This window comes from Hoplias malabaricus, chromosome 4 (genome assembly GCF_029633855.1).
Source record: "Hoplias malabaricus isolate fHopMal1 chromosome 4, fHopMal1.hap1, whole genome shotgun sequence".
In the NCBI taxonomy this organism is placed as follows: domain Eukaryota; kingdom Metazoa; phylum Chordata; class Actinopteri; order Characiformes; family Erythrinidae; genus Hoplias; species Hoplias malabaricus.
The window spans coordinates 37,134,866-37,151,731 of record NC_089803.1 but is presented as its reverse complement, the minus strand read 5'-3'; the positions used below and the strand labels follow the sequence as shown (position 1 = coordinate 37,151,731).

At 38.5% G+C, this 16,866-nt stretch overlaps 1 protein-coding gene across 2 annotated transcripts in view; it reads left to right on the top strand.

The window, feature by feature from the left end:
* dgkzb (diacylglycerol kinase, zeta b) overlaps positions 1 to 15,914 on the top strand; it is a 29,527-nt gene extending 13,613 nt beyond the window's left edge. The window contains exons 2-33 of one of the 2 annotated variants that reach the window (XM_066667169.1): positions 374 to 1,358; positions 3,357 to 3,465; positions 4,115 to 4,210; positions 4,497 to 4,574; positions 4,670 to 4,726; positions 4,825 to 4,893; positions 5,322 to 5,393; positions 5,498 to 5,614; positions 5,966 to 6,037; positions 6,187 to 6,282; positions 6,444 to 6,526; positions 6,632 to 6,692; positions 6,893 to 7,006; positions 7,165 to 7,305; positions 7,429 to 7,507; positions 7,623 to 7,678; positions 7,753 to 7,815; positions 8,046 to 8,119; positions 8,222 to 8,333; positions 8,673 to 8,872; positions 9,167 to 9,267; positions 10,032 to 10,111; positions 10,352 to 10,418; positions 10,632 to 10,672; positions 10,844 to 11,034; positions 11,895 to 12,002; positions 12,828 to 12,862; positions 13,531 to 13,580; positions 13,662 to 13,782; positions 13,884 to 13,920; positions 14,082 to 14,181; positions 14,385 to 15,914. In XM_066667169.1, the coding sequence (XP_066523266.1) occupies positions 418 to 1,358; positions 3,357 to 3,465; positions 4,115 to 4,210; positions 4,497 to 4,574; positions 4,670 to 4,726; positions 4,825 to 4,893; positions 5,322 to 5,393; positions 5,498 to 5,614; positions 5,966 to 6,037; positions 6,187 to 6,282; positions 6,444 to 6,526; positions 6,632 to 6,692; positions 6,893 to 7,006; positions 7,165 to 7,305; positions 7,429 to 7,507; positions 7,623 to 7,678; positions 7,753 to 7,815; positions 8,046 to 8,119; positions 8,222 to 8,333; positions 8,673 to 8,872; positions 9,167 to 9,267; positions 10,032 to 10,111; positions 10,352 to 10,418; positions 10,632 to 10,672; positions 10,844 to 11,034; positions 11,895 to 12,002; positions 12,828 to 12,862; positions 13,531 to 13,580; positions 13,662 to 13,782; positions 13,884 to 13,920; positions 14,082 to 14,181; positions 14,385 to 14,501 (3,738 nt within the window). In that variant the 5' untranslated portion in view covers positions 374 to 417 and the 3' untranslated portion in view covers positions 14,502 to 15,914. The remainder of the gene's footprint in view (positions 1 to 373; positions 1,359 to 3,356; positions 3,466 to 4,114; positions 4,211 to 4,496; positions 4,575 to 4,669; positions 4,727 to 4,824; positions 4,894 to 5,321; positions 5,394 to 5,497; positions 5,615 to 5,965; positions 6,038 to 6,186; positions 6,283 to 6,443; positions 6,527 to 6,631; positions 6,693 to 6,892; positions 7,007 to 7,164; positions 7,306 to 7,428; positions 7,508 to 7,622; positions 7,679 to 7,752; positions 7,816 to 8,045; positions 8,120 to 8,221; positions 8,334 to 8,672; positions 8,873 to 9,166; positions 9,268 to 10,031; positions 10,112 to 10,351; positions 10,419 to 10,631; positions 10,673 to 10,843; positions 11,035 to 11,894; positions 12,003 to 12,827; positions 12,863 to 13,530; positions 13,581 to 13,661; positions 13,783 to 13,883; positions 13,921 to 14,081; positions 14,182 to 14,384) is intronic. The other variant, XM_066667170.1, reaches the window with a different exon arrangement.
* The last annotated feature ends 952 nt before the right edge of the window (positions 15,915 to 16,866 follow it).

The window sequence follows — 16,866 nt, the reverse complement described above, 5'->3', positions numbered from 1 at the left end:
TCAGCGAATTACAAGGAATATGTTTATTATGTAATATTTAAACAGATGTGCTGAGGCACAGTGTATGTTATGAAAGTAGCTTTGAATGTACATTTCTGGCTCTTAGTGGCTACATTATTTCATGCTTTAAGAGTAATTTGGGAACATGGCAGTACATTAATTGTATGGAAAGCTGCACCAGCAATAGATTATGTATAGAAACTACATGCTGAATAAATTGTCTGGTAATTACAGTAAGGGCTGGAATTAAACAGGGATTAATATCATCAAAGGAAAGTCTTAGAGCTGTGTGCAAAGCAGCATGACATTAAAGGCTTTAGACTTGCCTTGAAATGAATATTCTTTGCTGATGGGATGAACTTTGCATCAACAGCCACAGAGAAGTTTTAGACAGGGAGCTGTCCTACAGTGGCCACCATGGACACATTTTTTCGGCGTCATTTCAAAAGGAAGGAGGCGGGACTTGCCAGGCCACAAGGGGAGGAGCCTGAGCCTTGTCGAATCAGAAGGCCTAGCGTTGCAGTGCCAACCAGCCGTGCTCGTCGGCGCTCAAGTGTTGGTCTGCCATCGGCCGGTCTAGCCCATCGCAGGCGGTCCAGTGTCCACCTGCAGCCGCTGCCCCACGCTGCTTTCAGCCGTTCAGGGAAATGTGGCAGTGCAAGACGCCGCTCAAGCACCACCACCCCAGGAGCAAACCCACGCTTTGCTGTGCGCAGGAAGAAGGCCAGCAAGCTTCGCAACATTGATACACATCTTCTTGGCCCTTCCATGCTGCTGGCCAGCCTTATCCAGATGACAGAGGAGGACGAGGACGTTCCTGACTCTGCCATCGGCCAAGTGGAGCTTAAAGGAAGTACCCCCAAGTCCCGCATCTGTTCAGACCCCCTGCTCTCAGAAGGGGACAGTGATAGTAACAGTGATAGCCCAAGCTCCACTGCTGACTCCGACAACAATCATTACTCTGAGACTTATGAAGAGTGTCTTACAGAAGCAGATTCTTCAGAATGGGAGTTTAAGAACTCATCAACATTGTGCCAGCAAGAGTGCCTGCCTTTGGGGGTGGTCATAGAGCGAGTGCAGGCCCACCCATTAATCCGGGTCCCACGTTGCCTCAGGAGGAACTCCTCCCACTTGGGACATCCTGAAACTGGCCCACAGGGTCGCTACTGTCGCAGTAGCCAGCGGAGGCGCCGTAGACGCATCTCCACCATCTCCAAGGCGGGCAGCCCATGGCCAGGGAGAGGGCTACCACTGCCCAGTCGCAGAAACTCCTCCTGCTGGAAGACTCACACTTCGCTTAGCCCACTAATGGGAGCCCATTATGACCCCAGACTGGAGTCATGGAGTGGATTTCTCTCGTATGTAGAACCTTTACTTCAATTCAGTCCAAATTACAGCCTTGGTTTGTAGCACTGGTCATCAGGCCCAAGGGTTCTTTGGAAAATGTTGTTATTTTTTACGTATAGAACAGAACCAATCATAACTTCTGGCTAATTTTGATTAATCTACAACAAATCGTCCCTTTCTTTCATGTTTACTTTAAACAAGTGGGTAAAGTGAATCCATAAAATAGACCATCACATTTTCCGTATATTTTAGTAGCAAGGGGTGCAAAGTAAGTTGAAGAATGTGCTCTTAAATGGACCAGACTGGCCTTTACAAGTTGCAGCAGTGTTCAGATACACCACAAATGCATTTACCTGAATCGTATAATTTGTGTATTAACATTGCAACTTAGATTGACTGAAACTCCTAATTGTGTGTTTGGGGCCAGAAACTGCATATTTTAACAGTGTGTGCTTATTACTGTGCCTTATGTAGAGCCATAGCTATTCAAGTATTTGAGATTATTGTTTTAATCACCGTTTGCTTGTGTTTTAAAATGGTGATATGTTGTGCCCCATTGTTTTTGCAGTTGGTACATGGTGTAGCACCCATTTCCACCCTGGAGTATATTCCAGAAAATGATTGTGTTACTGGAACCTCTGCCTTCCTAGTTTCATAATTTTTTTATTCTCAATAAATCTGTCTTTGCATTAAAATCGTCATGTTTATAGCTTTTAAAAATCCAAGAGAACTCTCAGTGCAGTCAAATAAGAGCCGTTATGATGAAGCCCCAAAAGGTTTTGTGGTTTTAATGGCCTGCACTTATTAGCTTGAACATTTAGATAGGAAATCTGAGTCGAGTGAAGGGGCTGTCTGTATATAATGCTTTTTTTCCCCTTCTGTGCTGACCTTCTAATTCTCTGTCCTGTGGATGTGAGCTCCATGGCGCTAGCTCATTAGTGGGGCAAGTACTATAGCACAGAGACATGACTAATCAGTGCCAGTGATCACCCAGTGGGCCGCCCTTCCTCAGGTTGCTAAGCGTCACTGATTTGAACAGCAGGGATTGGACACAAAGGTCACAGTGAACAAAGTCTTGATTAACACAGGAAGCAAAAATACATCTGAAGCATCATCATCCTAAGCCACTCATGAAATGTTACCAATGCTAAAATCAGAAAAGCTCACATTTTCAGTCTTTTTGTGTAAGGGATAAGGTTGGGTTTTGTTTTTGTGCAGGAGAAATTAATCAGACTGTATAATTCACATTCCTGCATTTTGTGGGGTTTTTGTCCTGGCAATAGAGGGACACCTATGTACAAAATGTACATGGACCAATTGCGGTCAACAATGTTTGTTGATTTTCTAAACAAATATTGATGATAGGCCTCGAGTCCGGCTCCTGAAGTCCTAATCAGTGGGAGATCTATATCAAGCCACAGAGAAAAAAATGGATGGTGTGTTATCCTTTGTTTACTAACAAAGCATTACAACAGAATGCAATAACTACTACAGTAATTGCAGTGTTTAACATGCCTGGTGTGTATATAAAATGGCAGAAATTGTTAGAAGAACCTGAGGGTGTCCTACTGTCGACAAGGACAGCATGTCTTGACTAATCTATAGTCTGTTGTAATTACGTATGGGATATTGTGTGCATTTAGTGAAGATAACAGTGTAGTTTGGTTAGAACAATATAAAAGGGATAGAAAACCCAGTGTAAATCATGTACTGGAGTGCTCCATACACCCATGGATTGATATGAGCATAAACAGAAGCAACTTAAATATATTCCTGAATTTGAATGACCATAACTTAGCCAGCACACTCCAATTGGCCCCACAAGGATTGAACGTGTGTGTGGGCATATATGCAGGGCCAATTTTTAACAATGGATAAAACTTGCTTGTATGCAGCTGAGCTACCCATATAGAAACACTTGTGTGTGCTGTCTGGTAAAGAGTGATGACTGGCTTAGGTTCTAATGCAAAATAGAGATCATCAGTATGTGTCCATTTGTGTTGTTTCAGGAAAGCTATTGCTAAGTCTGGTGTTCAACAGCTGCCTGCCCATTCCAGTGCCACGGCTCCAGCCAAAATTGAAAATAACAGAGAGGTCTCCCAGACAGTCGACTGGACAGTGAGTCCCTCTCGTCTAAAAGAAATCTTTGACCAGGATCAGTATGCTATAATGGCATGTTATGGACAGCTAGCAATTCTGCATTCATTTACTCATAATTGCATCCTTGTGGTTTGTACTGGCAGTAAGCAGTTCCTCAAAGGAAATGTAATCTAAATCAAAGTAAACAAAGCTGGATTACCCATTTCGGCAAAGTGCTGACAAATACTTTTTTTGTAAAATCTAAAGAAATTACAAAAAACTAAATCTATTTTTGATCCTTTACTGTACTTTACTGACAAAGGAACAACAAAAAGAGTTCCAGTGTTTTTACTGACCAACCTCATTGTATTTTGTAAATATAAACAAATTAAAATTGTATCACATGCAAAAACTTTCTGCTTAATTTAACTTATGCATGTGTGCCAATTTCACCTGTCAGTGATTCTCCCTCAATCACACAGCTACCGAACACTGTGAGTTTCCCTGAACTTCCATGCTTGTGCTACCTAGCACTGTGAAGATAACACTAAAACTCCTTAGAATTAATTTTAATATCATATTAACTGTTTTATTAATATAAATGTAACAGTTGGGCAGGGCCAGTATTGATGATAAATCTAGTTTCAGATTTGCTTCAGTTCTTGTCTTGGTTTACTGTCCTCCACAGGAGAATGCCCAGTATGGACAGCACGTCTGGTTTGAGACCAGTCTTTCAGGGGATTTCTGCTATGTCGGAGAGATTCACTGCTTTGCCAAAGCACTGGTGAGCACATATGCTGCTTTTCTTCACTTTTCCTTTTTCTTACACCACCATCAGTGCCATGAGGTAGAGAATTACTAATTAGTATCATGGGCAAAAGATTATGTTATTTTTAAAAAGAGGAACTAAAATCTCGTTTTGAATTTCGATCTCTAGTGCATATTATCCTGCGTATCTTTGGGGAACCTTATGCAAGAGCTCCCGCCTCTGTTGAAACTGTGTAAGCACAGGTCCACTGACAGGTATTTGTCCTAACTGTGAATATTTTTTTTTTTTTTCTCACAAACAGCAAAAATCAGTGCCTCGCTACAAATGTGCTGCATGCAAAATATCTGTCCACACAATGTGCATGGACCAGTTAGAGAAGGTAAGACCTAAAACTATGAAATCCTTGTATATTCATATTTGTAAATCATGTGGTATAATATGTCTCTCTTAACTAAGCCATGAATTTGTCTGCAGATTAATTTCAGATGTAAGCCATCATTTAGGGAACCAGGAATGAGAAATATACGAGAGGTGAGTCAGTGTACTATTATCTTTGGTTTCTGTGGTTTCGATTTAGCAAAGAGAATCTAAGATGTGCATTCTGACTGGGATTTTGTTTTTTTCCACAGACCTCTGCTGTAAGGCATCACTGGGTCCATAGGAGACGACAAGAGGGAAAATGCAGACAGTGTGGAAAGGTATATTATAGGTTACTGTCCATCTTTAGTAAAAGGGATCATTATAGCCGCTGGAAAGCTGCAATGATACTTTGTTTGGCGTATGAGTTTCATTTTCAGTAGAAATTGACCAAATTTGGCCAAATCTACTGAGGTTTAAGGGCTTTTTATTTATTTATATATATATATTTATATATATATATATATACACAGTTATATAACTACCCAGAATGCTTTACACCTTTTGGTTTCTGTTATTTTGTTAGTTCTCTTATAAAGATGATGTCATTGTTTGTTTCAAAGTGGATCATAAGTTGATATATATGCCCTAATGTTTGGTATGTCAGAAAGCATGATCATTTGGTCTCATCCTCATATGTTTATTTTCTAATTTAGCTTGTTTTTTTGTTCATCTCTTAATTGTACTCATTTCACTTCTCTATTCTCAGGGTTTCCAGCAGAAGTTTGCCTTCCACAGTAAAGATATAGTGGCCATCAGCTGTTCTTGGTGTAAACAGGCAGTGAGTTACTTGAAGATGTTTGTTGGAGGTTGCTCTCTTTGACTGTCCCTGTGGCAGTTGATTTGGTAAAAGTTTGAGTCGATTGGTCTGTGTCTTGTTTACAGTACCACAATAAAGTATCGTGCTTCATGCTGCAGCAGATAGAGGAGACATGTTCTCTTGGGCCTCATGCTGCTGTTATAGTGCCTCCTACCTGGATCATCAGGGTCCGCAGACAGCAGGTACATGCTCATCTAACCCTCTTCCCAAGACATTAATATTGCCTATAATTTCTGAATGTGTATATATCTCTTTTATGACAGTCTTTTTTGATTATGCCACTAGAGCACTAAGTCAACATTGCATTTGTAAATCAGTTCATGCTCTTATCAGATTTTAACAGACTGAGAAACCAGTGCTTATGTGTGTAAATCAGACCGTTCCACACATTAACTGACCCCGAAATGCAGGGGTTAGAGACATTAAAGCCCAGGGAAAAGCTCAGCTTGCAAAGCATTGTTGATCGTTTACTACTCTTAAATAGGTGTTGCCAAATAACCCAGAAAGCTGACTTTAAACTCTGCTCCATGCAGGCATCGCTGAAGTCAAGTAAAAGAAGAAAGAAGATATCTCTTAAAAGCAGGGCCAGCAAAAAAGGACCAGAGGTAACCCATTCAACTGAACACTTTCCGTTATTCTCAAAACACTAAATTACGCAGTGAGGAAAGTGAATTCCAGTAGCACTGGAGTGGTTAGTCAAAGTGCTGCTGTGTTTAGTATGATAGTAAGCCTTTGTACCTAATCCTTCCACTAGGATGGAAAATGGAAGCAGTTTATAGTGAAGCCAATACCCTCTCAACTCATGAAGCCATTGCTTGTGTTTGTGAACCCAAAGAGTGGTGGAAATCAGGTCAGTATTTTCCAGAAGGCTTCAGCCCTGTTGTATTAAATGAAATGGCATGTTCTTGGCTGGTGAAGTGTTCCTGACTTATAAAGTGTAAAATGCATATGACAGTACCAATCCCCAACTGACCTTTCAACAATTTACATCTGTTTTTCCTGCTTTGTAAGGGAGCAAAAATCATCAGGTCTTTGATGTGGTACCTAAACCCACGACAAGTGTTTGATCTCACTCAGGGAGGGCCTAAAGAAGGGTAAGAACTGAAATTTGTGCTTATGAAATGATCTGAAATGTTTCCTTCCTACTCTTATTTTACTTCATGTTTTCATAGTTGTTCTCCTTTCTGCTTTTAATTAAGGTTAGAAATGTACCGCAAAGTGCCCAACTTGCGAATCCTGGTATGTGGAGGAGATGGAACGGTCAGTAAAACTGCATATTTTCTCGCCAACAAGCAAAGTAGAGAGATTTCATGTTAAAGTTCTGGCAGTGAGGCTAATGTCAGATACCTCACTCAAATGTATTAGGAGTACAAATTCCAAAGTGTTTTTTGTGTAGCGTATAATTGTAATTAAAAATTCAAAAGTTAGGATGAAAGATTTGCTTTTTGCTGGATGTGCAGGTTGGCTGGATCTTGTCTGTGCTGGATGAGCTGAAGCTGGATCCTCAGCCTGCTGTAGCTGTCCTCCCTCTTGGCACTGGGAATGACCTGGCCAGAACACTCAACTGGGGAGGGGTGAGTGACAGTCTTACCTAATGTCACTTAAATTTTTGAATTGTGATGTACAGAAGTAATGCAGCATTATCTTGCCCATTGACTCTTATTGGTATGTACATCACTGGCATTGATATTTATGTCTGACAGTTCTTGCGCTGTTGGTTTGATGTGTTCAGGGCTACACAGATGAGCCTGTATCTAAAATCCTGTCTCATGTGGAGGACGGGATCGTTGTGCAGCTGGACCGATGGAATATGAGTGTGGAGCCCAACCCGGAGGTGACTGAGGAGGAGAAGGATGAGCAGCAATCAGACAAGGTCAGCTTTCATCATGAGCTCAGGAACATCTACTCTTTACTCTCATCACTTTTATGAAAGAAGTAGATTTATACAGAACTGGAAATATTACAGCAAATACTATATTTGTATCCATATGATTAGCTTCCCATGGATGTCTTCAATAACTACTTCAGCCTGGGTTTTGATGCACATGTGACCCTGGAATTCCACGAATCCAGAGGTTTGTATTTTCAAATATAATGTTTATTTGTTTGTTTGTTCATTTAAGTTTAATTTTTTTTGTGTGAATCTAATGCTGAAATATGTTCTTTTGAACTTTCCTACCATTTTCACAGAGGCCAAACCAGAAAAATTCAACAGCCGTCTTCGGAACAAGATGTTTTATGCAGGGGTGAGTCTGCGACCATGCTTTAGAGGTCTTCTGCTATGTTTGTTTGTTTGTCTAACGTATTTGTCTTTTACTAGACTGCATTTTCTGACTTCATCATGCGCAGCTCCAAAGACTTGTCTAAGAACATTAGAGTGGTCGTAAGTGACTTATTTTTATTTCATATCCAGAAACTCCTGAAAATATTGAATAATTGCATGTGGTATAATCTCTTCAGACAAGCTTTTTTTTTTTTTTCCTATTATTATTTCTGAGCTACTGGAATTAGTTAAATTATACTTCTGGTCTTCATTTCTTCAGTACATATATTTGAAATGTGTCCTTAATGCATACTCATCTGTGTTTTTTCTTTGTGGGTTGGTTTGTCCAGTGTGATGGAACAGATCTCACTAATAAAGTTCAGGATATGAAGTTGCAGTGTCTGCTCTTCCTCAACATTCCTAGGTATGTAACGGCTACTTCCCAAGTCCTGTCGTGGGTCTCTTGAGTGCTGTAGTGTAGGTATTATGAAGAAAATATTGAGTAATGTGTATTGGTTATTTGAAGATACTGTGCTGGTACGATGCCATGGGGTAACCCGAGTGAACACCAAGATTTTGAGCCTCAGAGACATGACGATGGCTGCATAGAAGTTATTGGATTCACCATGACGTCTCTGGTAAAGTCACCTCAGCATCCAAGTTACATTTGAGTCAGTGAGAACAAAATACAATCTATAATGTAGATTGGATTAAATGAATAACTTGAAAAAATCATTATCCCAAATGTCAGTTTTTGTAGGCTTTTTTTTGCTCCACTGATGCAAAGGTTACTGCAGCATAAAACAATCCACCTAAGACCTATCCTTTTTAAGTTGCTGAGTAACCTCATATAGGCTTTAATCGTTTTTTGTGAGGTAGCAACTGTCAGTTTATCCCTGAACGAAAAACATTATGACTGTATTTTATATGACATCGGGAGTAACTGGCTGGGTTGCTGGGTTCTGGTTGATGTGCAGGCCACTCTGCAGGTGGGAGGCCGTGGAGAGAGGCTGCATCAGTGTCGGGAGGTGATGCTTACCACCTTTAAGCCTATCCCTGTGCAGGTGGATGGTGAGCCCTGCAGACTGGCCCCCTCCATCATCCGTATCTCCCTCAGGAACCAAGCCAACATGGTGCAGAAAACCAAGAGGCGGATCTCCCTCCCTCAGCTTAATGAGTGAGTCCCCAGAGTCTCCCAGAGTGATAAATACTTATCTACTCCTCTCTGGAGTATATTGTAGTCCATGTTGGTACTGAATAAAAAGCATTAGGATGCAACAGTGCTGGGCATTTAAGTGGTTATTGTTTTAATTCAGATTTGTTTAGAGAAAAATATTTGACACATCTACATAGATATGTTCTAAACTCAAAAGGCAAACCTTGTACTAACATTTAATAAATAAAATATAAATTAATACAATTGTTATGGTAATACTGTAGTGGTCACATCTTTTTTTGTTTGCGGTGCTAGTCAGCAGCCCATCTCTGAACAGCTGCAGATTCGTGTGAGCAGAATCAGCATGCATGATTATGAGATTCTACACTATGACAAAGACAAGCTGAAGGAGGCCTGTGAGTGACACTGAATTTTTATGTTGTACACTAAAAATAATACATACTATAAACTGCTGTACTATAAACAGAGGTGGTAAAGAATCTAGGCTAAAACACATCTCAGTCCTCCTATAAAGAATCTCAATGGATTCTCAATATTTCACGAAATGTTCTAATAGGCTCTGAGCTCCCCTTGCTGAAAAAATAAACTCATATGTAAACAGAAACTGTAAACATAGATACTTTGGCACAGGATTTGGTTTATAATGAGTCAGAAACATCAAAATATTTAAAGTATACATCAATTAAAGCTGTGAAACCATAGTAAACGACTTATTTAAAAAAATATATACATGTAAAATTATAATGTATTCTACATAAATCAACACTTAACATCTTACAAATGGTTAAAATCTCATTCTGAAAGCATGAATTGTAGCTAAATCTATTTAGGAGATGCATTTAGATCCGCTATCCCATAATGTCTCATTGTCCTCAAACTCAATTTAAGGTATTTTTAGGACAGTAGTAAATAGTAATTGAAACCTGTGTTACTGAAAACTTTCTTTTTTTTGATGCAAAAGACCTAGTAAAACTGACTTGTAACTCATGCACATACTCACTCACTCACTCACTCACTCACTCACTCACTCATAGAAAGTGCAGCAGAAGGTCATTATTTCTCATTTACTCACTCATGTTTAGGGACTGCTCCAGAAGAGTATGGTTTTGTGTTTTGCCTCAGTGACACTTTGTGCCCTTGTTTCTATCCGTTTTCTCAGCAATTCCTCTGGGTGTCATCACGGTCTCTGGGGACAGTGATTTGGAGGCTTGTCGACTGCAAATTGAGAAGTTGCATGAGGTACTTGTTCACTTCTAATAATTCCAACCCAGTTTGTGTGTAAAAGCCAGTAGTGTACGAGACTTCCATATAATATAATCAATTCATTATATCGCTGTGCTGCTGTTAGATTCACTGTAAATATCAGATGCAATTTTAATCACTTATAAAAGACAATTTCCCCTTTATAAAATTAACGATGGATGTCATGAAAGTGTCCTGTGATTTCAGTAAAAAGTCTTGTCTCCCTCTCTTCCACAGGAATGTGATGAGAATTCAGAAACTGTAAAAATACCAAAGCTTTCTCCAAAATGGTGCTTCTTGGACTGTAAGATATAATTTAGAAATTAGAAGCACTGCTAACACCACTTAGTTTTAAAGTAAATCCACACTGTAAATTAAATGTATTCTTGTTGTTGTTGTTGTTATTATTATTATTATTATATTAAGCATTTTATTCCTAAAGTCAGCATTAAGTTACTGTAGCTATGAAATGATTATCTTTACATTTTTTTAAGCAAATTTTGATGTACATTCACAGCTACAACTGCAGATCGCTTCTACAGAATAGACCGTGCTCAGGTAAGATATACTGATAATTACTAGGGATTTTTTTTTTTTTTTTTTTTTTTTTTTTTTTTTTAATGACAGAATTTTAGTAGCTATACAAACAGTAAATAATTATGCGTTATCTTTATATTCCATACAGTTTTGCTCTAAAATACTTGCATCTTTTTATATTGTTCACTAAAGGAGCATCTAAACTATGTGACTGAGATCTCCCAGGATGAGCTTTTCATCCTGGATCCGGAGCTGGTCACTAAGGAGACAGTAGGCACATCTCCGGGAATGCCGGGAAAGGTGGAGGCAGAGGGAGAGAGCTCCAGTAGCTCTGACCAGTTTGCCTACCCAGCATGCTCTCCAGCCCCCTCTCCACTGTGCAGGTACAATAAGAGTGAGAGCAAAACTAGTGCCACAATTAGAATTCAGTGCATACACAATGAAAACAAAGTATAGATTTTAAGTGATTCTCATTATTAACAGTGTTGCTATGGTATTCTTGAATGGGAGGACAAGTTCAGTCTTGCCAAAAACCTAGGGTGATTTACATTTTTATTTTTTCTTATAGCTTTTGCATGTTGGGGAATAAAATTAATATAATTTTAAAAATGGTCATGTTTTTAAGCTTAATGTCATTATCATAATATAAAGCTCAATAAAAACGATGATTTCAAAGATTCAAAATTTAGTAGCCAAATTATAAAATGTAATAAAAATGTAAAGTTCACTGACCAAGCGTTTTATTTATGTGTGTTAACAGCATCAGTAGACAGGCTGTACGGAAGTAAAATGTGCTGCTTGGTATTAGAGTACTATCATATTGTTATTCCTATGAGTCCTTGTGAGTTTGCAAATATGATGTAAAACAAATAAATTTTTATGTTTATTTTCTAGTTTATCTTTTACAAATTATGTCAGATTAAGAAAATCTATGACCCAGTCAAGAATGTTAGCCATTGGTTGGTCAATTCAACCTCTTTCCACTCAGTATAAATCTGTTTCTCAACACATATGGCGTCTACCCCTCCCCTGAAAGCAGCGTGTGTTCTCACTTAGTAAATCATCATCCATCTGTCAGACCTCTTTTCTTTCCTATTGCTATTGTTTTTTTTACTGTAAATGAAATTGCCCCTCCCCCTCTGTTAAATCCCCTGCAATAGACACTCATTATAGAGCCGTAATATACATATCAGCAGTGCCATTGTGTTCTCTATTGTTCTCTCCTTCTGCTCGTCTTCTCCAGGGTTAATGAGGAACAGGCTGCGGGTCAGAGGAAGCCAATATTATGTGATGGCACCAATGCAGAGGGATGCACAGATGCATCAGTGTCCATAAATAAAGACCGTTGCAGGTGAAAGTTTAAATCTGAGTGTTGATACTCCAGCCTATGTAAATGCCAGTTAATAAGAAGTGTGAAATTTAAAAGTACTCAGAGAATATGCTGCTTGATACAATGTAGCTGGAAATACAATGGGGAATTTGATCCTGTACCAAAACACTTCAGTTTCAGGGCTGCTACCAAAACTAAGATTGAATCTTTTGTGCACATGGGTGAATGAGGCGTGTTTCAGCATGAATAGAACCAGAAGAATTGGCAAACAAAGCTTGTGCTTGAACAAATACTTTCAGGGAGGCTCATTTCCCTCCATTGTCTTTGAAATAGGAGATCAAAACTGTGACTTTACAAAGTCTAACATAATTACAGCAGGTTTTGTATCTGTCACACCCCACAGTTGTAGATAGCTTCAAATCATAGTTTTCCCCAATATTAAACCATCTGTAACATCTGTGTCTAATGTGATACTACTATTCTATAAATTCATAGATGTCAAATAATCTGCATGGAAATAGTAAAAATGGAGACATTTGGAGATGTCCCCAGAACTGTAGAGCTGTGTGTGATTCTGTAATAATTTAAAACAGTAAAACACTGAGCGTTATTAGAAATGTAATATCCAGAATGCATGACCTGTATGTTTGGGATCAAATCCCAAAAGAGATCAAGAAGTGACTGTAAATGGGTTGTATCAGTGTTAAATTTATCACTTAAAAAATCATAACGTCTCTCTCTCTCACGCGCACACACACCTTTCTTTTATATAGTGGTATCAATGTGGTGCTAATGTACAACAACAAAGTTCTGAATTCATCCTCTGTTTGCCTCCTGAACTCACAGGGCAGATGATGATGTCTGGAACACAGCTGATGAAGGTACAATCAATCAAACCTGAAAATGAGTTTTAAAAATGCTGTGGGCAGTGTTTCTAATTGAACTTGACAAAAGTCAGCTCAGCGTTAATGTTCTTACCAATTACGGGCAACTTATCGTATTACGTGCTCTGGGTCCTTGTTTGAATTATTGAAAGGGTGTGAAGAGAAGTGAGGCTTCTACACAAATAAAATATGTTGCCAGAAGTCTATTTATACAGTGCCACAGAGGAATCACTTTTGTTCCATGTTTGTAAATATGTTGTGTGAGTGTGAAGAAACTTTTAAAGGTTTAAAGACCTTCACAGAATGTTATGTTTCTTGACCAGTTAAAGGGTTTTTCCTAAATCTTTAATATTGTGCTGCTGTTTTTAAAGTGTAGCTTGCAGAAACAAAGAATGACACAGAGCTTCACTTTCACAGTTTTAAAGAAACTTCTGGGGTTAGATTTTATTTGCTTATGTAAATGTGTTGTAGATGATATAGGGATCCAGAGAATAGATCAATGAACAATTAGTGTGAAAAATCACAGCGTGCCTTGAGGCTTGTGCATCAAGAACTTTTTGGTTCTTAGCTGCTTTTTTCAAGTCATATTTTGTATGTGGAAATGTCACTTTGAAAACTACAAGCTGGGCTAAAACTTAATTGCTGTTATTTATTTTACCATATAGAGACTATTAAGATGCTAAATGAGAGTGTCAAGTCTGGGAACTTTGAAAAGGTATGAAATTGCTTCGTAGTCCTACCACATCTTTCACATTCCACTATAGGTCTTTACTCATTTATGGTGTAATTTTTGCAGCTGGTGGAGCTTCACAAGGAAGGGGCCAGTCTGGCAGTGTATGATGCACTGGGCTGCACTCTGCTTCACTATGCTGTAGATGTGGGGAACAAAGATATGGTCAAATACATCATTAAAAATGGTGCAATGTCTTAGTTACTCAGTCTTTAAAAAATTGATTACTGGTGTTGTGTGTAGTTCTATCTAATGTTCTTTTTTTTTTTCCTATGTTACACTGAGCAGCTCCACCTTCTATACTGGATGCAATGGAGAAAGAGACGTAAGTAGAACTGCTAAAAATATTGGGCAACACACAGTCTTTCTGGCTTTAACTTCCTTCACCTCCACCTGACTGATTGATTGATTGATTTCATATACTGTACATTGTTTCTGTTGTTTTAAATTGAGTTGTAGACGTATGTGTTTTTATACTCGTTTCAGTGGTGAGACAGCTCTGCATAAGGCTGCAGCTCTATGCCACAGGACGATCTGTGTTTATCTGGTGGAAGCTGGTGCTTCCCTCACCATGACTGACCTACAAGTGAGATTGACATAAATCACACAATTCTTTAATTTAGTTTTGAATTATTATTTATTTTTACCTACACTTATGTAGCACCTTTCACAAACCAAAGTTTGTTTACAGTATGGGGGGGGGGCATTTAGGCAGTGTGGAGTTAGTTTTGAAGATGGAAAAAGACTTGGAGGAGCATAGTGCTAACATCGTCTTTGTGCTACTTTTAGGGTGACACAGCCAAGGCACATGCAGAGAAAGCTCAGGACTGGCAGCTGGTCGAGTATCTGGAGAACCGGCAGCACTACCAGATGATCCAGAGGGATGACCAGGAGACAGCAGTGTAACCTGCTTCTAAGACTCTCCCAACCCTGAAAACAAACTCAGCATGGTGGAATGTCAACATTGGAATATGTTAGCAGGAAAAGAGACTGTCCTTTTTCTCTTTTGAATGTAAAGCCAGTGTATCATTTTAATAAGTTGTTCTTTGTCCGAGCGCATGAATGTGCTTTTGCAGTTTTGGTCTACATACAAAAAATTATGTGCAAAAATGTATGGACTTCAGGTCTAGAGGAATTGTGTATGGAGGGACTGGAGCTTTAAAACAAGAAGCAAACCGCTTACACCTCAATGCAAATTAATTTACGTGAAGGGAATAAATTGAGTAGAAGTGTTTCTTCCTTCCTTAAAAGCCATTAATCCTGCTTTTGACTCAGTAACATGCTTTGCTCTTATAATAAATATTATAATCTGAGATTTTATTCAGATGTTTAAGTAATTATATGATCTGCTTAATTATTTTTAGTTTTACTCCTGCAACTTTTGTCACTCTGGCTGAATTAGAGTTGGACAGCCATCTGCTTTTTAAAGCTTGTTTAAGTGGCTACTGCTTTTGGGACGTTTTTTGTTGTTCTTTTGGGGAAAAGCTTGAATTTAGTTCTAAATTCTTAACATAATTAATAGCTTGGTTGTATGTATCATGTCAGGTCACTATGTCAAGCCCTATCTCTCTTTTTTCCTTGCTTCCAAATACTGGACTCTGTTCCTCCCTTAGAAACTTTCTGGAGAACTCTATGCTGATATTTTTTCGAGAGTTATTATAAAACATAGACTACTACATATTCCTTTATTGTAAAATATTTTAAGTGTTCTGGGGCCAAAATATTAGGTCATTAGTTCTGAGTGGACACCCATCGGTGGTGACGACTCTTCAATTAGCCATAATGACCACATTCCAAACATAAAGTCATTAAAATAGATTGATGTTAGGAGGATCTGTCAAACTGATGCTGTGGGGGTGGAGGGAAAAATATTCAAATATCTTAAATTGTTTTTACTTTTCCTTGCAGAGATTCTCATTTAGTTATTTCATGTGTTCAGTCTGGTGTTCTCATGTTGTTAACAAATATCATAAAGTATTTAAGATACTTACTGTTTGGTAAGAGAATGCTGACTGCTCTGCTGTCATTGCCATTACATATGTTTTTTTTATGTTTTTCATCGTAGAGTTATGCGTGCATTATCAATGCTCTGTTTTGAGTTGCTGTGCAATTCAAGTATATTATAGATGGTGTGTGTGTGTGTGTGTTTCTATATGCACACATAAATATGTGTGAATATTTATATTATTCCATTACTCAGTTCAAGCATTTATATCACATTATTGACTTAAATAGGCATAGGAAATATAAATAAATATATAAATATATATATATATATATATAAAGGAAATCAGAATTGGTATCTGTATGTTTGTTCTTTGGGATGATTTGTTATTGTCTACTTGTTTAAAAATAATAATAAAATTCTTACATTTCAATGTTTTTCTTTTGATTTAGACTGTACTTGGATTTTTGTGTTTAAACTTCCATAGCAGTTTCACACCGAGCTGTTCTACAGGGAGCTGGGCTTGGTTGTGAATTATGCTTATAATGTCAGTTAAACTACAAAAAAATTCAATATCGTTACATTGGTTATACTGTGAATAGGTTATATATCATGTATGTATATGTTGTTTACCCTTCTAACATACTGTGGTTGGTGGAGTGTAGCTGATAACTTGTTAATGGCAGGCAAAGGTTGTTCCCAGTGTTACACCACACTGGGAAAGACTCCTAACACAATATTATCTTTTCTCTGTAATATGTCGTAAATTTAAAAATGCATCAGCTGCAACTCTGCTAGTTCTACTGGCTTTGGGGTATTACGTCATTGTTGTGCAAAAATATTACATGCCAGATGTAAAAGGCTCATTCTCCTGTAACAACTGTGGCTGTGTTAATGAACTGTATTTGGACTTCAGCATGTTCAAGTCTGCTCATTTACATCACCTACAGCCACTAAAGCAAAGCACATATACACAATACATGACTTTAAATGAGGAGTTAAATGATATATTATAATTTGTAACTAAGTAATATGTAACTTTGGGTCATGTGGATTAATGGTCGCAGTGTGAGGCGCATTTTTGTTTAGTCTAGTGCGACCAGCTCAAACTAGTTTCCCGAAAAACAAAGAGTGGTCAGAGGCGAGACATGCTTTTTGTTTCACGCCCGTTTTCAGACAAGCCCCGCCCTACTGCGCTGTGATTGGCTGGTGGTAAAAATTCGAGCGGCGAGCTGCTCGGCTGTGTCTCAAACCATCCACACTAAACACACAGCTATGAAAGGCCGCTGTACTGATAATGGTGTAGTACAGTTGATTTATTATTTA